General features: G+C 44.6%; 1 protein-coding gene across 1 annotated transcript in view; it reads left to right on the forward strand.

The window, feature by feature from the left end:
- The window catches only part of SORD (sorbitol dehydrogenase), a 32568-nt gene extending 8569 nt beyond the window's left edge, over positions 1–23999 (forward strand). Inside the window, exons 2-9 of the mRNA XM_077127747.1 lie at positions 2949–2982; positions 4847–5011; positions 11971–12130; positions 16263–16381; positions 18088–18153; positions 18745–18920; positions 21536–21657; positions 22454–23999. Of these exons, the coding sequence (XP_076983862.1) occupies positions 2949–2982; positions 4847–5011; positions 11971–12130; positions 16263–16381; positions 18088–18153; positions 18745–18920; positions 21536–21657; positions 22454–22619 (1008 nt within the window). The 3' untranslated portion in view covers positions 22620–23999. The remainder of the gene's footprint in view (positions 1–2948; positions 2983–4846; positions 5012–11970; positions 12131–16262; positions 16382–18087; positions 18154–18744; positions 18921–21535; positions 21658–22453) is intronic.
- The last annotated feature ends 946 nt before the right edge of the window (positions 24000–24945 follow it).

Genomic DNA, 24945 nt, shown 5'->3' on the forward strand with positions numbered 1-24945 from the left:
AATTATTGAGCATGCACAGATTGATTACATACTTAGTCACAGAATGTAGGAAAGAAAATGGTGGAATGGGGTATAGGTGACTTTTAGGGTAAACGCTAAGCTACTGTGCACGTCAGCTGGGCCCTCTTAGGTTAGATCCAGCTTCGTTTATCAAGATAGCCTTGGGATTGGGGTGGGTTAGTTCTGGGAGGTTCCAAAACCCTTCATTAACAAACTAAGAGCAATCTGTAGTGATTACAGATTAAAAAACTAGATAACTAGGTACAGGTGAGGGTTAGTCACGAGGTTTTTACCATCACGGGGTAGAAGATAAGGGCTATACAACCATTAACAGATCAAGGCAGCTGGATTACAATTCAGAGATTTCAGGTATTTCCCTGTCTACTCCAATATTCCAGAAAGCAAAACAGAATATTTATATAACAATTCAGTAATCAGAATCATTCCTTAAATCCTGATTTCTTGGTTACATTCTCATGGATTGGCTCTTAGTTCACTGGGCAGACAACCCACCACTTTTGTCCATGATTCCAAGTTCTCCTAGAGTTCTTCCTGGAGTACTTATGACTTCTGGGCCGTGGGCGAAGAGGGGTGGGGAGGGCTGAAGGGATTAGAAAGGAGAGTATGATATATTTCTGACTAAAAAGAAAAAATGCTGGAAAACTGACTTTACTGCAATAAAGAATAGGTTCTCAGCTTCTCTTCACCCCCTTGTTGCTATCACTCACAGAAAGACAAAAAAATCCTATTAGGAAAATCTTTTTTTTTTATTTATTTATTTTTATTTTACATGGGCAGGCACCGGGAATCGAACCCGGGTCCTCTGGCATGGGAGGCAAGCATTCTTGCCTGCTGAGCCACCGTAGCCCGCCCGTTATTAGGAAAATCTTGAATGTGTCTGAAATTACAAAAACATTGGGAATGAAGAAACTGAATATAAGAATAAAAGTGAAAGTTCAGGATCTCAAAGGGGCTAAGAAACTCTGATAGATGAGAAATGGGATTAAATGAAAGAATAGCACCACTGAAATCTGAGGCAGAAAAGGAGATTAAGTAAACTGTTTTAGCCAACATCATACCAGGGAACCACGGTGAAAAGCAGTGCTCTTTTATTAGCCATACTGTGATAACATTTTAAGATGCACAACTTCAGAGAGCTTCTTAGAACATTAGTTACACACCTACAGACTGATCTTAACACAGTCTTGTAATCAGGTGGCATGCCTGCTGCAGAGTGGGCATGCAGGAGCTGAGCCCAAGAGAAGGTATGATTAAACTCAGCTAAAAAGAGATCAGAAAAGGAAGGTTGGCATGCGGGGAGAGATCGAATATTCTATTTTACCATCTTCATAATGTATTTTCTGCTATAAAGAAAAAAACAGGCTGTTGACACAGCACCCTCTAGTGTCTGGGAGACTCATTGTCGGCCTCTGCCTGTGTGGTAAGGGTAACGTCGGTCAGCTTTGTCAACAAATATTTACAGTAGTAATCTCTAGTGACCCAAGGTCTACTCGGTCTGCCTGACTGTTGCTTTGAGCCTGAAATAGAAATGGGTGTTTAGTCCTGGCCTGGTTGGAGGCAAGAACATGAAGAAATGCTGTGGTGGTGTCTCCCAGTGCTTTGGGGAGCTGATAGTAATGAGTAGTACTTGTCTAGTGCTCTATGGTGTAAAGTCCTTAGCTGCTGTCAGTCACCTTATAATGGAAGAGGCTTTCTGAAGGAGGCTTTTCCCAAAGAGCTTTGCATAGGGGCCCTGCTCCTACTCTGATTGGCAGCTCTGCATCATCCCTGGAGAAAAGGCATGTTCCACCTTGAGGGCTGTGGGGGACAGTGGAAACAGATTTGGGATCAGTCCTGGATGTGTGTAAAGACATGCACACTGGCTGGCACACAACAAGTGTTGTGAACATTTTCCATCCCTTCTCCTTCTTTTCTGTCTTCAAAGAATTAGTAAAATGAACACTTAGACTTGGCCACTCAGTGTCCTTTCTCCTTGTCAGCAGGAATGTAGTCAATTGGCAAAGGAAAAAAAAAAGCTAAGTAAATGAATAATAGTGGTAGTAATAATAATAATTGCTGTGAATACCAGAATAGCTCAGATGGCTTTTTTAAGCTCTGAGAATTGCTGAAATGCAAGTCTGGTGTGTTCCCAAGGGACTTCTAAAACACGAGGGAGATTTTATAAGGGGACCAGGTATCAATCTGTGCATGGATATAAAGGGAAAAGACAGCCAGAACAGCTATTTTCTCTAACCTGTCTAGAGTGAAAAGCCCTTATATGCAACAACCAGAAACACCCTCATCCTTTCCCTGTAGGAGTTTGCCAGATCAAACAAATCTGTATCAAAGAATGTGATTTTCCAGAAAGGAAGAATTCAATATAGACGAAAAATCTAGAGACCCAGAAATAGCCCAAACATTCTTCCTGCTTGGTCATTGAGTGATTCAGAAGAAACCAGGTCCAGAGGTAGTCAGTGAAGCCTGGGGGTGCTTGTAGCATATTTCATTTTTAGTCGTGGGCAAGTTGTACTAGCAGGTGAGGCAAGGTCACCAATTTTCCTAGGCCTTTACTTACCCTGGGATTGGTACTTTGGACTTGTTGGGCAGTTGGGAGGGAACCCAACTTCAGAATTTATCTGCCCTGTGGCACGTCACCCAGCGACATCATTGTGTGGTCCTGTGTAACTTGTGATATGTTGTATGGGTCTTTGGTTGGGTCGGTTGCTCTGTTATTCAGAAAAGTATTGAAGAGCTAGGCAGACTTTTCCAGCATGCCAATCAGTGTTCCCCATCAGGCATATGCCCAGCGGTAGTCATGTCTGAGCCTGTGCTAATTCTAAGAAGTATCTGGGAGCAACTGCACTTTAGTTTTCTAAAAAACTTGAAGATGTTCATAACATAAAGTAATTATGCATGTTAAATGATGCTTTCAATTTTGTTTTCCTCAGGAGAACTTCCCCATTCCTGAACCAGGCCCAAATGGTAGGTCCTTCTGAAACTCAGCTTATGGTTTATTTATTTCCTGTTGTTTAACCTGGAGACATATATATGTAAATTTCCTTATCCCTTTTTTCCTGCTGTTTATTACCTCTGCCCTCATTAGAGACTGCTTTTGTTAGGCTGAGAACCTAGCCCGTTGTCCTCAGCATGACTGGGGGTGCAGGGTGGGGACAGTTAACTTTGCTGCTACATGAAAAGGTGTGAGTTTACCGAATTTAATCTTTTCATCAGAAAAGTGAACAGTCGCACGGTCCCTACCCCCTTCCCCAGGAAGGCCAGTCACCAGAGTGGGCAACTCCAGGACAGGCTATCCAGTGGGGCTGGGAGGGGCTGCACGGAGCTGCCACGCTGCACTAACTAAGCCACAGAAAGTAGGTGCGCACACTGGGGCAAGGTTCCCAGCACCTTTGCTCTACTCCTTCTGGGCCTTCCCGTAGGCGAGCCCAGCGGGTCATGTTGACATGCGTGTTTCCTGGGGTGGTGTCCAGACCTGGGAGGTCATGCGTCCCTGTTGGCTGGGGCAAGGGGCAGAACGTCTATAAGCAGATCAACCTCTACCTCTACGTCCAGCCCCCGAGGTCCCCTCTCTGTCCTTAAGATGAGTCAGGGATGCCCCTGCACACACACACATCCCACCCTCATCCCGGACCCTACACTTCTGGGTGAATATCGGATTGAAGTCAGCTTTCCTGGTGGCCTCAGAGCTTTTTGCTACTCAAAGTTCATTTGGGCCATTAGGTTGTTGATTTATCGTGATAAGACTACGGACGATAGATGTTTCTATCAGTAGTTAGTAAGTACTGCATATTTAAGGGTTTAAGCGTTCTCACCAAGATACAATGTTTAGAGAAGTGAGAGAGGCACCTGACCGTGTCCTGAAAGTTGTGTCAATTCCAGAGATGAATAAACAAGGGCCATCTTGGGCTCAAAGTGCCAGGCTGTGTCTTCTCTCTCTGAACTAGCTTTCTGTTCTCATTCTGGTCTCTTGCTGTCTTAACTGGAAGGAGATAATATGGTAAATTTTAGTTGCAGTTCTAGCCAGTCAAATCTCATCTCTTTGTACAAATTGATACTTTCAAGAGATGAAAGCCTAAAACAAATTTCCCAACTCCAATGACTTTTCCCGGCCTTTGATCTCAGAATCACCATTTCTTTCTGTTTACCAACACCAAGGATGAAGAAAGTTCTACACAGCCATCCCTGGCGCCTGGTTCTTGACTTGTGGTCTGGGCAATGTTTGAGACATCTGAATGCTTAGAAGAGCTTTTGGGTCTGGTGTCTTTCTTAAGGCAACCCATTCTATTAGGGAGATATTTGTAATGTGCTCATCTCAGTCTGACTGAGCCAGTCATTCTTTAGCACTTATTTCATTAGCATCATTATTTTAAACTTGGAAAACTGACAACAGCACCAAATCTCATTTTATTCAAACTCATCAAAGAGAAATGCCGGTTGAAATCATTGGATGGTTTAAATGAAAGCTGCATCTTTGTAGAGAACCGCAGACACAAAGAAATCAGCCTTAAGAGCTCTCCAAACATTGCCAAGCCTTAAGTCTGCCAGAATCAGTCTTTTAGCATATTAATTTTTGTTCTCTTAAGTGGTTGATGCATTTCATCCTACTAATAGTATCTTGTTTACTGTGGAGTTCATTGGCTCCAGGAAGCTTTTTTTTACCTTGTGATCCTAAACTGCTGTTTCCCTTGAGCTTGTTTTCTAAATTTGCACTAAGCCTTGGAAACCAGGCCCTCCCCTGTCCACAGGGGAGTTGCTGGGACTCTGTGGCGGAATGCCAGAGAAACCATCCCCTCCTTCATTTTTTCCTCTTTCTCTCTTCTCTTATTAGAAGTCCTGCTGAAGATGCATTCAGTTGGAATCTGTGGCTCAGATGTCCACTATTGGCAACATGGTCGAATTGGGGATTTTGTTGTGAAAAAGCCCATGGTGCTGGGGCATGAAGCTTCAGGAACAGTTGTAAAAGTGGGATCACTGGTAAAGCATCTAAAACCAGGTCAGTAAACTTCAGCTAACCAATGTTTTGAATGGGCAGGCACTGGGAATCGAACCCAGGTCTCTGGTGTGGCAGGCAAAAACTCTGCCTGCTCAGCCACTGTGGCCCACCCTAACCAATGTTTTTAAAAATTTTATGTAACATAATATTTGTAAGTGCTTTCTTTAGCAGTGGGGATACAGATGTGAATAAGGCACTTTTGGTCCCTACACACATAGATCTCACTTTCCACAGGGAAGGACAGACCTGAGACAGACAGATAGCTAGTTGGTCACAGTTGCGTAAAAGCAGTGAAGGAGAATGGAAACTTCAGGGTGTGATCAGTCTGTTTTTCAGACACCTCACTTATCTAAGAACGACTCCTGAAGCCAAAAGGAAAAATGTTCCGGGTTCAGGAACTGCAAACTGCCTTCACACATTACGAATCAGTTCCTTGTATACAGTCTTTAATTCTTACATGATGGTTAGAAAACCATCAATATTTTTCCTACATTTGCTTAATTCATTCTCCTAAGGGGGAGAAATTCTCACACATGGTAAACTATGTTGTTCTCTGGTACAGTGAGTTAAATCCATTCTGCCTTGGCCTAATTAGCTGTTGCTTTAACCTTCCTTTGCTGATGAGGCTGCTGTACAGTCTGGAGATGACATCAGATTATTTGGGCAAGGACCTTAAAACTGGTAGGGGTTTGGCAGGAGGTGTCATTCTGTGTTAGTTATAAGGCTTTATGAGTTCAACCATTTGGAGAGGGATTAACCGGCTCTGAAGATGCTAGATTGTGTTTCATTTAGGAGTTAATATTCCTAATATTCAGGATCTCCACGTATCATTAGTGGAAGTCGAGAAAGCCCTTGTGATTTTGCATGGTTCTCCCAGAGGGAAAGGTTCATAACTTCTAACAGTCACTAATACTTTGTTCTTTGTGAGATGAGGTCTGAACCAGGAAAGCAAGGATCTCTAAATTTAAGTAATAAGAAAAATGCATAACATATATAAAAGTCCCTCTACTAAAAGCACAACTGTGAATTTTTTCTAACTTTTTTATTAATTAAAAAAAATTAACAAACAAAACAATAAGATATCATTCCATTCTACATATACAATCAGTAATTCTTAATATATCACATAGTTGCATATTCATCATTTCTTAGAACATTTGCATCGATTTAGAAAAAGAAATAAAAAGACAACAGAAAAAGAAATAAATGATAACAGAGAATAAAATAAGATTATACATACCATACCCCTTACCCCTCGCTTTCATTTACCACTAGCATTTCAAACTAAATTTATTTTAACATTTGTTCCCCTCTATTATTTATTTTTATTCCGTATGTTCTACTTTTCTGTTGATATAGTAGCTAAAAGGAGCATCAGGCACAAGGTTTTCACATTCACAGAGTCTCATTGTGAAAGCTATATCATTATCCAATCATCATCAAGAAACATGGCTACTGGAACTCAGCTCCACATTTTCAGGCACTTCCCTCCAGCCTCTCCGCTACATCTTGAACAACAAGGTGATATCTACTTAATGCACAAGAATAACCTCCAGGATAGCCTCTCAACTCTGTTTGGAATTTCTCAGCCATTGACACTTAGTCTCATTTCACTCTTCCCCCTTTGGTCGAGAAGGTTCTCTCAATCCCTTGAGGTTAATTCTCAGCTCATTCTAGGGTTTTTCTCAGTCCCTTGATGCTGAGTCTCAGCTCATTCCAGGATTTCTGTCCCACGTTGCCAGGAAGATCCACACCCCTGGGAGTCATGTCCCAGGCAGAGAGGGGGAGGGTGGTGAGACTGCTCGTAGTGTTGGCTGGAGAGAGGGGCCACATCTGAGCAACAAAAGAGGCTCTCTTGGGGGTGACTCTTAGGCCTAAATTTTAAGTAGACTTGACCTAACTTTTGTGGGGTTAAGTTTCATATGAACAAACCCCAAGACTGGGGGCTCAGCCTATAGCTTTGGTTGTCCACACTGCTTGTGAGAATATCAAGAATCCAACTTGGGGAAGTTGAATTTCTCCCCACTCTCACCATTCCCCGAAGGGGGCTTGCAAATACTTTTCCAGTCACTGATCAAATCACTCTGGGATTCATCGGGGCATCACTCTGGACAAACCAACAAAATCTCATGTCCTACCTGAGACTCCAAGTACTTATGACGTTCAATCAAACTATCTACATGAGTTATATTAGGAAATGCTCTAGTCAAAATATAAATTTTGTAACAAATAAACATTTTTTGCTTTAGTCTCACACATAAGGTGACATTTTAAGGTATTATCATCTATTTTCAGCACCCTGCAATAATGACACTCCTCTGCCCCTTCTCATGCAAAAACATTTTTAAAATTTGTACATTATACATTTCACTATTATTATACACTCTAGGCATTCCTAGATTATACCATCTCGATCTTTACCATCTATCTTTCTTTCTGATTTCATTCATGTCCCCAGCCCTCCTCCCTCTATCATTCTCACATGCAGCTTCATTCAGTGTTTTAACATAATTACATTACAGTTAGGTAGTATTGTGCTGTCCATTTCTGAGTTTTACAACTGTGAATTTTGATGTATAATGTAATACTAGTTAGAAGATAAAACTAAATGAGATAAAACTCTACCTGATTATAGAGGATCTCAAATGCCGGGTTGAAGAATTCATCCAGCATGGCAGGTAAGAATTCTGCCACTGACCACCACTGCACCACCCAGTATGGGGGTGTGTGTGTATATATATATAGTAGGGGAACACATTGTAGTTAGCAGTCACAGGAATTTCTGTGAGTACTTTTAACACAAAAGGACTTTTAAATAGCTCACCATGTCTCTGGTGAGTAAAGGCCAGACCTTCCACAGGTTCTTACCAGTACTCCTTACATGACTGTCAGGCTCAGGAGAGCCCTCTCTCCCCCTAGTATTGAGGAGAGTAGACAGTAAACCCTCCACAATGTCTAACTTTGACTCCCTGCGCTTTTGTTTCCTCATCTGTAAAGGAGGGATAGAACCATCTCTGGACTGTGGTGAGAAGTAGGTAAGATTTTGTCTTGTGCTTTTTGCCCCGTGCTTGGCACACAGTGGGCACTTGATAAGTGGCAGGTCTCAATATCGCCACCAACCTGTAAATTAGTAAATTCCAACCTGTCCTGTGGGCTTTTGCACTTCTCCTCGATGGGGATTGTGTGTCGGGCTCTTCCTGAACAGCCAGCCGCTGCAGCCAATTGAAACCTGTGGGCTGTTCCCTAAGCCTGTGCCATGGGGCCTCCTGCCTCACTTGTGTTTAGCTTTTACTAGTCTCCTGCTTTGTTCCTGGCTGCCAGGAGGGGAGGCTTCTTTTTTCTTCTTCTTTTTTTTTTTTATATTTTAATTTTTTTTAAGCATAACAACATACAAACATGAACTTTTTTACCATATAATCATTCCATTCTTGGTATATGATCAATAACTCACAATATCATCACATAGTTGTATATTCATCACCATGATCATTTCTTAGAACATTTGCATCAATTCAGAAAAAGAAATAAAAAGAAAAAAACGCATACATACCATACCCCTTACCCCTCTCTCTCATCAACTGCTAGTATTTCCATCTACCCAATACATTTTAGCCTTTGTTTCCCGTTTTTTTCCTATACCCCTTACCACTCCCTTTCATTGATCACTAGCATTTCAATCTACTAAATTTATTTGAACATTTGTTCCCCCTATTATTTATTTTTAATCCATGTTTTACTCATCTGTCCATACTGTAGCTAAAAGGAGCATCAGACACAAGGTTTTCACAATCACACAGTCACATTGCGAAAGCTATATCATTATACAATCATCTTCAAGAAACATGGCTACTGGAACACAGCTCTACAATTTCAGGCACTTCCCTCCAGCCTCTCCAATATATCTTAACTAAAAAGGTGATATCTATATAATGCGTAAGAATAACCTCCAGGATAACCTCTCGACTCTGTTTGGAATCTCTCAGCCATTGACACTTTATTTTGTCTCATTTCTCTCTTCCCCCTTTTGGTCTAAAAGGTTTTCTCATTTCTTTGATGCTGAGTCTCAGCTCATTCTAGGATTTCTGTCCCACATTGCCAGGGAGGTTTATATCCCTGGGAGTCATGTCCCACTTAGAGAGGGGGAGGGCAGTGAGTTTGCTTGTCGTGTTGGCTGGAGAGAGAGGCCACATCTGAGCAACAAAAGAGGTTCTCTGGGGGTGACTCTTAGGTCTAATTTTAAGTAGGCTTAGCCTGTCCTTTGCAGGGTTAAGTTTCATATGAACAAACCCTAAGATTGAGGGCTCCGCCTATTGCTTTGGTTCCCCACTGCTTGTGAGAATATAAGGAATTAGAAGGGGAGGTGTTTGCTTCTTGCTGTGGAGTAGACCATTCTTGGCCTGCCAGGGTTTCTGGACTAGTATCTGATTATCTGGTATAAGACATTCCTCAAGTTCAGGTGGGGTTTAAATCTAGTTGTAACTTTGGTGTGATAGTAGAACCTCCTTCTCCAAATCTCCTGGTTATTTTCCACAAACTCTTAACTAAAGGTGTAACTAGAGTCCTCTACAGAGCTGAGTACCAGCATGAGGAAAAACCATCCCAAAGCAAAGACTAAGGACCTTGGGATCACTGTGTGCCTTGAATTGTTCATGCTTCTATCCCTTCCCATTATACCAGGAAAGTACTATTTTATCTTTAATCAGCAGCTTTTACGTGTCATGATCCAGGGAAAATTTTTGCTCTAAGTAATGCCCTTCTAGATGCTAGCAATGTGTGTTCCATGGTTTCTTTTTCCCCAATTCACACATTTCACTTTTAGCAATCAAAATTTGTCTATCACAATGCCAGGCACTATGGAGAAATAAAGATGGAACTGAAGACTAATTTTAGGGCACTCCCATTCATCCTATCTGTTCTAGTTTGCTAGCAGCCGGAATGGAACACACCAGAGACGGATTGGCTTTTAATAAAAGGGGATTTATTTTGTTGGTTCTTCAGAGGAAAGGCAGCTAACTTTCCACTGAGGTTCTTTCTTACGTGGAAGGCACAAGATGGTCTCTGCTGGTCTTCTCTCCAGGCCCCTGGGTTCCAACAACTTTCCCTGGGGTGACTTCTCTCTGCATCTCCAAAGACCTGGGCTGAGCTGCAAGTGCTGAGATTAGGAATGCCGAGCTGCTTAGGCTGTGCTACGTTGCGTTCTCTCATTTAAGCACCAGCCAATTAGGTCAAACCAGTCACTCATTGCAGCAGACACACCTCCTAGCCGACTGCAGATGTAATTAGCAACAGATGAGGTTCACGTACCATTGGCTTATGTCTGCAGCAACAAGACTAGGTATGCTCACCTGGCCAAGTTGACAACTGAATCTAACTAATACACTATCCCATCCCACTCCCTAAGGCAAAGACCTCATGAAAACCAGCTGGGAATAGTTCAGTGGTTAGAATGCCCGTCTTCTATACAGGAGACCCAGGTTCGATTCCTGGAGCATGCACCCCACCCCCCAAAACAAAACAAAACAAAAAACGGAGACTGGAAAAACCCGTCTCCAACAGAATGACTAAATTGTTTGCAGTGGGGTGGGGAGCCTATTCATATAAGGAATACTGCTCAGCCATAAAATGTTACAAATTATTGATATACACAGTCTGAAAAGCTTTGTGCTGAATGGAGGAAGTCAGGTGCTAAAGAGTACATACAGTATTACCCACTTTTATGACATTCTACAAGAGACAACACTAATTTATGGTGAAAAAATACTCCAAATGTTGGTTGCCTTGGGTGGGGGTGGAGATTGAGAAGGTACCTGAAGACAGGAAAGCTCTGAGGTAGAGGTAATGTTCTTTATCTTGATATGAATATGAATATATTCATCAGAATTCATCTAATGATCCACTTAAGATTTGTGCATTTCTTTGTATCTAAATTTTACCTTATAAAAGATCAGTAAGAAAGAATTAAACTCTAATTAGTGATATGCAGGCAGAAGTGTTCAGGGTGAAGTGTACCGATGTCTCAGTCTACTTTGCAATGCATTAAAGAAAGAAGATGGGTGATGGATGGATGGAGGGATAGAGGGGAAGTTGTGATGTTGTGAACTTAGCTAAATGTTAATGAAAGAGAGTCTAGGTGGAGGGTATCTGGGGTTCACTGAACAAGTCTTTCAACTCTGCTGTATGTTTGAAAATTTTAATATTAAAAAAATAGGGAAAAACAAAAACTAAGCAACAACCAGAGAGCAATTCCAAGCCTGGGTTTCTAAACAGAAGCAGTGGACATTGTGTAGAAGTATGATAGAGCTGGCTGTTCACAGGTCTTGACTATTAGTCTCCACTGTAACAGTCTGAGGCCCCAGGAGGTTGGTGCTTTAGCGGTTCTGCTAACCAGGAAGCAGTTATCCTTGTCTTTGTCTAAACGACCAGACCAAACATCAGCCATACTATAATTATAGCTCTTGCCTCTGTGAAGTCCTTGCCCCATAATTTCAGAGCAGGTAAAGAAAAATGCCTGCAAATTAAGTGTCTAGCTACCTCTTTGAGCAGTCTGAGATGGGAACTGAACTTGGCTTGACTTAGTGATGGTTCTGTGTATCCCAGGCTGAGAGGTGGCTGTGGAACTAGAGGGACAGGTTGGCTGGTGGCACAAACTGGTTAGAGGGCAGGCCAAGCCAGCCTTGGGAGAAGCGAGCTGATAGTTTGCTTCCAGAGTGTGATCCTATGTTATATCATGTGTTTCCCTGGGAAGGATAAATGGGCCAGGCTTGCTTAGGGTACTCTGGGTCCCCAAAGAGGAGGAGGGGTGGCTCATTAGTTTAGATTCTCCCACCTGGCACTTACTGATAACATTCATCCCTTCACAGCATCTCTGCTTCTACTCTTGTTTTCAAAGGTTGAAAAACACTTCGGACAGACATTGCTTCCACTCTTAGACATTGAACCATCTTTGTTTTCCACTCCAGGTGATCGTGTTGCCATTGAACCTGGTGCCCCCAGAGAAACTGATGAGTTCTGCAAGATTGGCCGATACAATCTGTCCCCATCTATCTTCTTCTGTGCCACGCCCCCCGATGATGGGAACCTCTGTCGCTTCTACAAGCACAATGCAGACTTCTGTTACAAGTTAGTACCCTGAGCCGACCAGGCCACCTGGGACCTCTTTCCCTCCATTTGTTTGGTTATCTATCTTGGAGTTTCCTATAGTGATTTTATTTTTCCTTTCCAGTTCATAATTCCAAACACAGAAGGGCAGACCTGCCCTTCTTGGTAACATTGATGGAGGGTAGCCTCAAAGAGGCTAAGACTGACTCACAATGATTGGTTTTAGTCACTCAGTCTAACTTCCCTTCACCTAAAGCTTGGAATTTGCCAGCAGCAGATAGAAAATTGTTACTGAAATCACTCACCCCTCTCCAGCCATCCTGCAGAGAACTTGTGTTCATGCTCCATCATTGGTTTCCAGTGCAGCCAACAAAGAGGGAACCTATCACCATGATGATGACAACAACAACAAATAGCAATAGTAACAACTGCATTTACTGGGGAGGCATGGCATGGGTCCAGGGCAAGGATAGTGGGGCAGACCATCTGGGTGGGGACCTTGAATTCACTCCCTTCTTGCAAGTGATTTTGGAGAAGTGGCTTGACCTTCTTCTGCTTCAGTTTCTTGTAATTATCTGAAGAATAAATAAGGCAGTGCATTTAAGTCACAGTTATTAGTCCATGCCTGGCCTTATGCTAAGTGTTTTGCATACCTTATCTTATTTAACCTTCACAAGAAATATAGGGAGGTGGGTACTATGGCTGCAGTTTTATGCAAGGGTTGACTGAAGCAAAAATAAGCTGTCTCTGGCAGAGAGCAGAGCCAGGCGTCAACCCTGTACCCAATCCCCTATTCTAACTCTGACCCGAAATGGTCTTGGGATGAGAGGTTGTGTCTGGCTGAAGCAAAGTGCTGCAGCTTCTGTACCTGCGCAGCCCATGGCACTCAGTTATGCTGACGTGACACTCTTCCCTCTGACCCAATACAGTGTGCTTTCCTTTCACCCCAGCCTGATCCCAGTGGTGGCTCTGTCCGCCAGGATGGGGCTGGTCTGAGTGGAGGTTAGATGCCATTCACAGGGGCAGTCTGACAGATCTGAGTTTGTCTAGTGCCCACTGGAAGCTTTGAGAGGAGTCAGAAGAGGCCAGAGACCTCTTGATGAGTTTAAATCAACACTTGAACTTAATCTAGAGGAACTTAGGTTACGTGGGTAGGGACCATGGAGCCCAAGGTGTGTCCACCTTCCGGCAAGTGGTTCCTGAACTGGCCAACCTTTCCTGAGCCCTTCCCAAGTCAAGGCAACAAGGAATGTTGTCATGGAAGGCAGCAGAACATAGTGATAATGTGCCAGACTAGTCACTGATCTCTGCCATTTATCAGCTGTGTGACCTTATAACCTCAATCTCCTTGCCCATAAGATGGAGATACTAACTGTACCTCCCTTGTAGAACTGAATCCTCAGGATTCAATGAGATAATGTATATAAAGTTCTCAACATGAGACCTGCCATATAGTAGGTGCTCAATAAATGATACCTTGATTATGTCATAGCCATGGTTTTATAATCTAGGGGCCAGAAAGGGAGCTTTGGGGTGGGGGTGTAGAGTCATGTGGGGAGTGGCAAGGGATTGCTGGTTGGCACTGAACGCGGTAGTGGGAAGGCTACAGAGGTACGATGGGGGCCATGCCATTTCTGCCTGGCCTCCTTCCTCATGCCACTTTCTGCCTGTCTCCCAGCCTAACTCTGGACCTAAGGATAAGGAGCACTATACCACCACCTCTTTATTGTTCTACCTGCCTTATTTTCCATCTTCCTGCTCCCCGCCTTGGCTTCTTGATCATCCCTTACCCCCTTTCTCCTGTCCCCTGAACGCTGTTGTAAAAACCAAGTTGCCTTGTCATCCCCTGGTATTAAGTCATTAAAGTATAGCGCCTCTCATCCGCCTTTTCCCTCAAATTCCACTGAAGAAGATTAGGGTAAAGAGAACCAAGGTCAGTGACAGAGGAAGCTAGACCTCCAAATGCCTTGTCCAGTGATTCTGCCTCCAGGCCAGGCTGCCTTCCTGTGAGGTTGGCTGTGTTGGATGAGATGTGATAGGGCAGCACAACATCTGCTTAATGGGTAGAAAGATCTTCCAGATAACAATGCTCTGTCATTACCAACCCCAGCCTCCTTTCTCCGTAAGGTATTTATTCTGAGAAGAGGTCAGAATAATGGCTACAGGAGCATACAGTTCCTGACCAAAGGCCACCTCCAGCTGAGATCCAGAACATGCCTTGGGGGCGGGGGGCAAACGGGAAGGGGCAGATATATCAGAGAGTGAGGTTGGCAGTCCTTGAGAGACTTTGGGGGTCTTCGTTATTTCTTTTTAAGCTTTCCTTATGTAGAAATGATGCTTACAGGGTAGGTGGATGGAGTGACGACAGGGTCAGAACAGGAGTAGGGCATTGAGTAGGGAAAATGAGTGAGAGAAGCAGAAGGGAGAAGAGGGTAGTGAGTGGCAGCCAGGCTGACCACAGGCCTTGTTGTTTTATTGTTGAAGAGCCACAGGAGGACCCTGGCAATGAGCCCATGACCTGACTGCCATCTTCATTTCATTTTTTTAAAACTTTTTAATCATAGTAACATATACAGCTTAAAATTTCCCGTTTTAACCACTTTCAAGTACACAATTCAGCAGTGTTAATTCCGTTCACAATATTGGGCTACCATCACCAATATCCATTACCCCAACTTTTTTTTTTTTTTTTTTTTTTTTTTTAAAGGAAAGACAGAGAGAAGGAAGGAAGGATAGAAGGAAGGAAGGAAGGAAGAAAGGGAAACATTTTTAAACATTTTCTTGTTTTATTGTATTCTGTTTCTCCGTTTTTTGTTACATGGGCTGGGGCCGGGAATCGAACCGAGGTCCTCCGGCATAGCAGGCTAGCACTTTGCCCGCTGAGCCACCGCGGCCCGCCCATACCCCAACTTTTTTATCACCTCAAACAAAAAACCTGCTTCGTTTCTTTCTGAAATCTGAGGGTTTTTGTGTTCCTATATATGAAAGGTTTGGGGGCGCTGAATAAACCCTGGACAATGAGGAACTAACAGAAATTGAATGTTAGCTGCAGTGCTGTTAAGACCAAGAGGCAGCTGATGTGGCAGAAGATTTGGAATCAGGAGACCTGAGTTCAAGTCTTGTCTTTTCTACTCACTGGCCTTGTTACCTTGGGCAAATGTGTTAACGTCAACAAGCTTCAGTTTCCTCTTCTCTAAAATAAAGGTGAAAATAAAGCCTGCCTCACAGTCATCACCCTCAGTATTAAATGAGATAATGCACAAGAAAGCTCTCTGATCTGTAAAGCCTTGTGCAATGTTTGCTGTCATCATCATCAGGATTCTTAATAGGGCTAAGGTATCAGTGGACTCGGAAATGAAAACCAAGAACCCAGTGGCGAAGGTGACACAGCATTTAATCACCTATGTGGAAGAGAGGCCCCTTGCCCATCTTAACCAATCCTGGGACAGGCAGACAGCTGCTGTCATCTGATGGGATTCTTCTGGACAGTGAGCTGAGTGATTTGCGGGGGGAAGATGCCAGCTTCGAAGCCGCTGCTGGTGGTTGCGATTGTTCACTAAAGTATAACCGGAAAGGCTACACGTTTGAGAAGCAGATGCAATGTTGGAATGTGACTATGTTAACCCCTTATTAAATTACCATTTCATTTTTTCTCTTTTTTTTGGGGGGGGAAGGGGCGGTGCTTGGGCCAGGAAATAAACCCAAGTTTCCCACATGGCAGGCGAGCATTCTACCACTGAACCACCTGTGCACCCCATTTCATTTATTGATGGCAATCACACCCTATCTTATCTTGATAGCACTTCAGAAATAAAATCACTGAAGTGATTTCTTCAAAGAAATAGATTTCTAGAGTGGGGCAGTATGGCTTGGGTTCTGGATTCAGACTTCTAATTTGAACTCTTTGGACCCCTCACTAGCTTGGAGCAAGTCACTTAGCCCTCCAAGCCTCGGTTTCCCCATCCGTAAAATGGGAATAATAATACCACAGAACTGCTCTGAGGGTTTACATGAGTGAATGTGTTTAAATTGCTTAGCAATTTAATTTAATAGCATATCATCTGTTATCATCAATAACCACCCAATATATGTTAGCTTTTGTTATTGTTGCTAGTCCAGAGGGACTGAGTTCATCTGTTGAATGAATCCCCAGGCTTCCTGACAACGTCACCTTTGAGGAAGGGGCCCTGATTGAGCCTCTGTCTGTGGGGATCCACGCCTGCCGACGAGCTGGAGTCTCCCTGGGGAACAAGGTCTTTGTGTGCGGAGCTGGTAAGGAACAGATGACCCCGTTACGAGTTTATCGACCAAGAATATGGGAGCCCCTTTGCCCATCTCATTCCCCTTCCACAGGCTGGGATTGGTTTTAGGATCTTTATGGTAGGGGAGGATAACTGTGTCCCATTCCCTCAATGATCACACCTTGCTAAGTAATATCTGCAGGCATGCTAACTTAACTGATGTTACATTTCCTAGGCAACATAACCTTTCTGTTTATTTAGAGAATGACTCAAGATTCTTTTGAATAATTACAGGAAACTAGGGAAATATATTTGGCAGTAAAGGAAAGGGCAACTGTGGGATTGTTCACATCAGACCAGAGTGGTGTTGGGCTCATCCATCCACAAGTGCAGCTGACCGTGCTCCTTGGCCAGAGGGAGGAATAGGGTCCGGAGCTGCTGTGAACCAGCGCTCTGCTTGCCTAAGGGTTGCAGCTAGCGGCCTTCTCTCTTCCCCTGCTTCCTGCACCCCGAACAAGCCCCGGCATCTTCTGCCCTTCTAAATCCTGAAGACACAGACAAAATGCTCATGCTCCTTGTGGATGTAGGCTGCTCTTCCTCATACACATTTATGAGTGATTTTCTTGGACAGAGCCAAGTAAGCGACTGTAGAATTTTCTCAGATGGGTGGCATGTGTACAGTAGACTTGCCCCAGGGAGCTAGCAGACTGCAAGATTCAGCTGATGGATTTTTTTAAAAATCAGCCTCAAAAAAAAAAAAAAAGGCCAAAATCAGCCTTTTTGGCATAGAAAAGGAAGATAAGGCATATAACACCTATACACACAGAAATTTTCACCCATCAGTTTGAATCACTGTTAATACTTTGGTGTAGAATCTTTCAGTCTTCTTTCTTTTAATGAGAGCATGCTAAATATGCTTCATTTTACCTGCTCTTTTAAAAAAATAAAAATTCATATATTGTGAACATTTTTCCTTGCCAATCAATAAAAAGTTTATAACATAATTTTTTTCCCATTCTACATATATAATCAGTAATTCACAATATCATCACATAGTTGCATATTCATCATCATGGTCATTTCTTAGAACATTTGCATCAATTCAGAAAGAGAAATAAAAAGACAACAGAAAAAGAAATAAAATGAAAACAGACAAAAAAATTATACTCAACATAATTTTTAATAGCTATATATAGTATTCTGCTATAGTTTATTTAGATAATCACCCCTTCATTGCACATTTCTGGGAGAGTGACCAAAAAGCAAATCCCCAAAGATGTTTATTCTGCAAAGCCTAATATTGTGGGTCTGGTTTTGATAAAACTATAGTGTTTTCTAATACACAGATACTGTGAGGTCCTTGTAGGGTGGTCTCCAGGCTAATTCCTGGACACCTGATCTTCTGGAGCTGCCAGAAATGCTGGGTCAGCTTGGGGAGCCAGTCACCTATCGACAGCCTACAGGGGTGGTCCTCAGAGGGCACATAAAAAGGATATGCCTCTCCCTGGGGAGGTGTGATGAGTTCTTGAGAAGGTGGGGTCAACGGGAGAACAGGGGATAAATTCATACCTGAGACTTCTATTCCCTGAACAAGAATATGTTTCCTTGAATCATGCATTCCACAAACATTTGTTCAGGTTTTACTATGTGCCGGGATTGATGGTAGAGATGCCTGAAAGATCTTAGGGAGAGCTGATATTGAATATTTCACAAACTCCTATTTTCTGTTTTGTGTAGGGCCGATTGGACTGGTCACTTTGATCATAGCCAAGGCAATGGGAGCTGCTCGAGTGGTGGTGACTGGTAGGAAGGTTTTCTTCCTTTTAGATTTCCTTGAAGGAAATAGCTGAGTCTACAGTTTGGGACAGGGGGTCCCTCTTCCTTATGCTTGGACTCCGGTCTCGAAAAGATCACATCAGGGCTCAGGATGAGAGTCTTTTGTGAAGCTGCTGAGAGAGGGTCACTGCTGTGGAGAAGGGGCCCTGGCTCTTCATGGGTGGACCTCAGGTGCCCATGTGCCCCTTGGCCCTAGGAGGAGGCTTAACCCTTGGTCCATGTGACCAAGCCCAGGGACAAAGAGAGTGTTTTGTAGGGGTATGATAAGAGGGTGTCTGTGTGTGACATGTGTGGTAGGGGTGTGAAGAAGGAAAGGGATGAGTGTGTGGGTGTGCATGCAGAGCTGTGTTGAGGGGCACATAGAGGAGAGTGGGTGTGTGGGTATATGATGTGGTGGTATGTGGGGGTGCGAGGGATGTAGAGGGGATGGGAAATGGGCTCAGGGATACCACCCACATCAATAAAGCCCCCTTAGCATCAGAACCACCATTTCCATTATTTTCTCCCTAATTAGCCATCTGTTTTCTCAGTTTAAAAGAAACTTTTGTTCCATTTTAGATCTGTCTGCCTCTCGGTTGTCCAAAGCCAAGGAGGTAGGGGCTGATCTCATCCTTCAGGTCTCCAAGGAGAGCCCTCAAGAAATTGCCAGTAAAGTAGAAGATTTGCTAGGATGCAAGCCGGAGATCACCATTGAGTGCACAGGAGCAGAGGCTGCCATCCAGGCGGGCATCTATGTGAGTGTGGCGAGGGCCGCTGAGGCTGCTGGGCAGATTTGGGGAATCCTCCCTGGGTGGTGAATGGAGTAGAAGTAAGGAGTCCTGAGGTCAAGCTTTTTCACTGATTTGCTGGGTTAACTAAGCAAAATTAGTTCATCTCTTGGTATCTCTTTATCTCTCTTGCTTACTTAATACGTGCCTTATATCCTCACTGGGTCATGATAAGGTTCAAAGGAGATAATAGATAAGCTGGGGCCTCAACGAATATTAAGTTACCCACACCTTTTGATTGGGGTTGCTTTCATCATCATAAAAGTAATGCTTTTGGCAAAAAGATCAACAGGGAGGAAGAAAAAACGGCTTTGCTTGAATGTGGGAAATCCCTATCTTGTTTTATTGAGGAAAACTGTAATCTTCAAATCGTAAATACAGAGTCACTAAGGTGATCTGTTTTTTCAGGGTCACAGCTGCTACTGTCCTCTTCCAGAAATGGGAACAGATAAGCTGTCAGTATCTGATTTGCCCCTCTGCAACCTACCAACCATTTCTGGGAAGTTGGCGGGTAGTTGAGGGAATGGTGCTGGCAGATCCAAGTATGAGGAAAAAGGAAGAGAAAGAATAGCTTCTTACTTCCCAGACCTACTGTGTCCCAAGGCATGATGCCTAATTTGCACAACCACCCTGAAAATTTGTTCTCATTTTCCACCTTTTTCCGTGAGAGAGTCCTGCTTGCTTGGCTCATACCACTGATAAGTGGCCGAGTCAGGCTCCAGCCCAGCCCTGCCTGGCCCCAACACCTGGGAGTGGGGGGTGGAGAGGACAAGGAATCAGTTAATAATTGCATGACAGCAGGACAGATTGGGCTTCCTTCTTTCTTCTGAGTCAGGCCTGGTGGTACACAAATGCACTTATGCCACCCAAGCTGACTCCTTGGGCTGTGTGCCATGACCCCCTGGCCTGGCACCCTGGTAGTGCTGCCTAGCCCGTCTCCTACCGAGACACCCAGTGGCATGAGGGACTGAGGAAATGGTGGGAGAGAGAAAGGAGCAGGTGCCACCTTTACCCTGTCTTGAGCTTCAGCTGGAATGGCCAGCCCTCTGCTCCACTGTCAGAGAGATTGGCAAAGAGAGCTCAAAACTCAGAGTAGCAGTGGGTCTGCGTGTGATCCATCTACGGGTGGTATGTCCTAGACTCCTGCTGTGTGCCAGGCTTTGAGCTGATCACTGTGAGGGCTATGACAATGAGTAAGGTGTGTCTACTGTCTTAAACCTGTTGGCAGGTCAGTAACCCCCGTGCCACAAAGAGACAGTATGAGCCAAGGGACCTGAAAGGCATGGCTTTATTATGCAAGGCAAAATTTCCTTCCTCTTCTGCCCTGCCCTGGGGCCACTTGGGAACAGTTGGCATCTCCAGCTACTGATGGTGGGGACCCCATTGCCAAGCTACGTGAGCTATGAATGGAGGAGAATGTGACCCACGGGCCTCACCAGGCCTGAAGTCGGGGCCCCTCCTGAGGTGCAGAGTGGAGCCCTCGTGCATGACAAATGCTGCAAAACACTACAGGCCAATCTCTGCCAACGGACGGGTTAGGAAGAGGCGCCCTATAAGGAGATTTCTAGGAGTCACTTCCCTGCCAGGTCATGACTAAGTTGAGAGTTTGTGAGAAGACGTGGCAGATCCCTTGCGGTAAATCAGTGTCATCTCCTTGGTGCAGAGATCACACCCACAGTACAAAGGGCAGGTAACCCCGGCATTCCTTCATCTGCAGTCAGCCCACTGCTGGCTCCTGGCAGCCAGGGGTGGCCAGTTTGGTGTTGTTCCTCACCTCCAGGCAAGGAGGAAATGCTGATGGGAAAAAGGTTTTCTGAGAAAAACTCCCACTCAAGAGTTTTCCATCACCCACTCACAAATTTGACCCCTCTCTCCTGTTTTTCTAATGAAACAGCAACATTTTCTGGTTGTGAGATACCATTTCCCTTCCTGACAGTTGTGTGTTCACAGGTGGTTTGTGAGTTACTCTGTGCTTCAATAAAAACGTGAAACACGCCAAACACAGAGCCCTTGCTAGGGCCAGGTACTATGGCCGTTACCCACCAACATCTTACTGGGGAGGCATCATCCTGTTCTTAAAGGAGGGGAACCTGGTTGAGGGAAACATCAGGGTCCTGCAGCTTGGATGTGGCCAAACCGGAAGCCACCTCCACACTGCTCAGAGACTGGGCTCTGCCTCTTGCTTACTGCACTGCAGGCCTCTGTGTCTCCTGCTCAGAGGTGGAGGTGTCAAGTACCTTTTTGCAGCTCCACTTGTTATTATTTAGAATAGTTCCAATAAGTGCTTGCTGCTGCTGGTAACTGCAATGAAAACTTAGCATGAAGGAATTGTCCACTTTTCTGTCTCCCTCACCATCCAGCACAGTGCTCCCCAGAACTCTCTGGAGCAGGCACGACACTCATGAGGAGTGAGGTGGAAACTGTCAAGAGAAATTTCACCGTCACCTCTGACACACTCCAAGGAGGGAATCGATGAGGCAGATGGATGTTCAAAGAAGACAAAATTCGTTATAGCTCATGCCATTGGAATGGAACGTCCCAGTGGCATGAGGTGAAAGTTTTTGTTCTCACCTCCTTTTCAGGCCACCCGTTCTGGTGGGACCCTGGTGCTTGTGGGGCTGGGCCCCGAGATGACCACTGTGCCCCTTGTGCACGCGGCAATCCGGGAAGTGGATATCAAAGGCGTGTTTCGCTACTGCAATACGTGAGTATGTTGGGAGTGGGCCATGGGTGGCGAGTGGCCAGCCAGGCACTGTTTCTTCATAGGGGCACTCCCGGACCACAGTAACAGCCATGCGATGTGACAGTGATCCAAAGAGAGAGCCCCAGTTAAGAAGTGGGGATGGGGGCGGGGTCGCAGTGAAGCATGCTCTTGTTGGATATCTGTCACGTATCACCGGATATGGCCAGATCTCCATTCTCACCCTTTAAAGGGAAGGAGAGAAAGGAGGACAAAAGCAAGAACTCAAGTCCCTGGCTTCCCCCCCGAGCTCGAGGCCCACGCTGGGAAGTGAGAAGGTCTTCCTTAGCCCTTCTCCCTCTTCTGTAGCTCTGCCCTCTCCCCTTCTAGGGTCCTCTGTCTGGGACACCCCTCCATCAGCATTGTCCCTTAACTCCCAGCCTGACTTCATTCCCTCAGCAGAGCACCAGTTTTCCAGTAAACTCTGCCAAGTCAAGCTGTTCATTTGTGGGACTGGATTATTCAAGGCTGCCTCCCTGAGCCATATCTATCTTCCTTTTCTCCGTGGTCTCCATATGCCTTATACCTTAATGCCACAGGAATTCTAAGCTTCCTGGCAGACCTAAGTTACAGAGTGGGGACATGTGGAGATAGGTTCTGCGCCTCCAAATTATAAGTTATTTCTTGGTGTGTAAAATTGGCCTCGCAGAACCACGGTGCTATGAAAAGATATGGCAAAGCTGACCTGGTGTTTGATTATTTTGGGAAACTGGCTGTTTCCTCCTGAAAGTTGCATGTAATTGATTTTTATCTTTTACAGGTGGCCAATGGCAATTTCAATGCTTGCATCCAAGTCTGTGAATGTTAAGCCTTTAGTCACCCATAGGTTTCCTCTGGAGAGAGCTTTGGAGGCCTTTGAAACATCCAGAAGGGGGTTGGGGTTGAAGGTCATGCTCAAGTGTGACCCCAATGACCAGAATCCCTGATGTTAATTGGGCTCTGCCCTCATCCCCACCTTCTCAGCATCTTGGGGGCTGAATCTCTGGGCAAGGGTGGGCTTTGATGCTGAAGTTTCTTTTGAATGGTGACAGTAATTGAAATAATTTATTAAAAATAGAGAGCCTTATGCAGGGTAGGAGGTGTTCCTTAAAAACACTAGTAGGGATAGTTTGGGGGAAACTTGTAGCCACAATGACCTGTTCATGTTAAACAAAGTTCAAGAAGTATAGCTGCATTTGACAGGCAGGTGCTGAGACTCCCCTTCTTTCCTGAGTGCCTTAGTTAAGCAAGGAAGGCAGTTGGTTCCTGCTCCAATCGTGAATGAGGGCAGGTGCAGCGTGGAGCTAAATTATTAGGAGACAACTTCATCAAGACTTAATTGGCCCAGAAGCTGATTTTCATGAATATCTGCCACTCAGAGTCTGTCAAGAGTTTTACTTTAGGGCGGGCCACGGTGACTCAGCAGGTAAGAATGCTTGCCTGCCATGCCCGAGGACCCGGGTTCGATTCCCGGTGCCTGCCCGTGTAAAAAAAAAGGAGTTTTACTTTAGAGCACGGTGTCTCTGGAAATAAGTGCTATTTGATTTGATGATAAAAGGAAAATAAGAAAAGAGCCTGGCCTTCTTAGGTCAAGCATAATTGAAAAACCAATCTAACCAAAATTCTATGTGAGATCTGACCAGCTGGCATTCCCCAAAAGTGGGAATAGGGGTCTTCTCATCACTGCCTGAAGATTGCCTGTTCTTCAACTTAATCTGGAAAGTGAAGAACCATTTTCCCCCAACCCCCAGCCCCAGGCCAGCTCCTGGGGCAACCACTGTAGGCTCCATTGTTGCTAGGCAACCATGAGCATCCTACCTGAGGACACTCATGGTGAAACGTTAAGTCATCTCAGGGTAAGCCAGAGATGTCTCGTCATTCTTCTTTAACCCACAGGATTAGCACCTCCTTCAAGGCTGTCTTGTACTTGCTGATGATTATTTGATAACCCCATTTAATTCTAATTAATTATAAACAAAATCTTTCTGTTCTTATAAGCGGTGAAGGTTCTTGGTATCTTTTTATCTGTTGACTGAAATCTCTGGATCTGTGACCAGTGGTAGGATAAACCTTATTTTAATTGTGGGAATGTCGATATAAGATTGTCCAGGTATTACCATGCCCACTTGTGACTTTGAGATGATTCATCAAGGAGGATGCAGTAGCTGTGACATAGCTTGGGCTGTGTCCTTTAATTTTTCCCTTCACCTGGGAGGACGAGGGTGGGTATGAAGAGGTTCTGGTTTTCTTGTGACAAGGGAAAGTTATGACCAGTGCCTGGAATTTCTCAAACCTCTTAGGGTAATAAATTCTGCTTGGTGCCTCTGGTTGCTGCCACCACCTGTGCTGCTTTGTGTGTCAGAGTGGACTTTGGTTACCCCTTTCACAGAAGGAAAGATCTGGGGTTTTTGAAGATGACCGTTTTCTGCGTCAAACATAATTTCATTGCTTGTTGGAAATTTACATTAACAGTCTGATCCCCACAGCAACCCACATTCATTAATGATTTTTTTCCAAATGAGGAAATAGAGAAGTCATGTAATTTGCGCAAGGTCACACACTCTTATCTCTGAAGGAGGGTGGAGTCCTGAGACTTGTCTCCAGACTCAACAGGCACACACTGCACATATTTGGAGGCCCCAGGACAGGGCTGTGGGAGGCTGCACAACCCACTTGTGCTTTCATCTCGGAGTCCTGTTCAGCTAGGACCAGAATTGCCAGCTGTCTTCTCTCAGAGCTCTCTTTCCAGCTCAGTGGTGCCTGAAGTTCCTCTAGCATGGACTGAGGAAGGCTTTCTAGAGGGAAGGCTTGCAATTGAAATACCCCATGAAAGGTGGATTCATTGTGTTAAATTCACAAGTATCCTCTTTGGTTCAGATTGAGGGAAGCCACTGAACCTGAAAGGGACTTAGGAGCTGCAGAAGGAACACCAGGAAAGGTAGGGCCACCAAAGACGTGTACATTTATTTCACATTGTGCTTGGGTGATCTAAGCAATGTCTGTGTGCCTCCATTTCCTTATCTGTTAAATGGGCTTTATGAGGCCCGCCTCATGCATAGAGCAATTGTGAAGAGTAGAGGTGCTGACTAAAGATAGCAGTCCAGGAAATCCTTTCCATTTCCATGTCCCCTGGCAGCTCTCCAGCTGCTGCAGTGTTTCACAGCTTCCCCACAAGGGGCCGAGAGGGTGGTAGGAGGAGGTGGCAACGGGGCGGGCGGGCAGTGGAGCGCTGGCTGCTCGGTGACAGCCACAGGCTTGTGAGCGGGCCTGAGT

Source organism: Tamandua tetradactyla, chromosome 14, assembly GCF_023851605.1.
Source record: "Tamandua tetradactyla isolate mTamTet1 chromosome 14, mTamTet1.pri, whole genome shotgun sequence".
Classification (NCBI taxonomy): domain Eukaryota; kingdom Metazoa; phylum Chordata; class Mammalia; order Pilosa; family Myrmecophagidae; genus Tamandua; species Tamandua tetradactyla.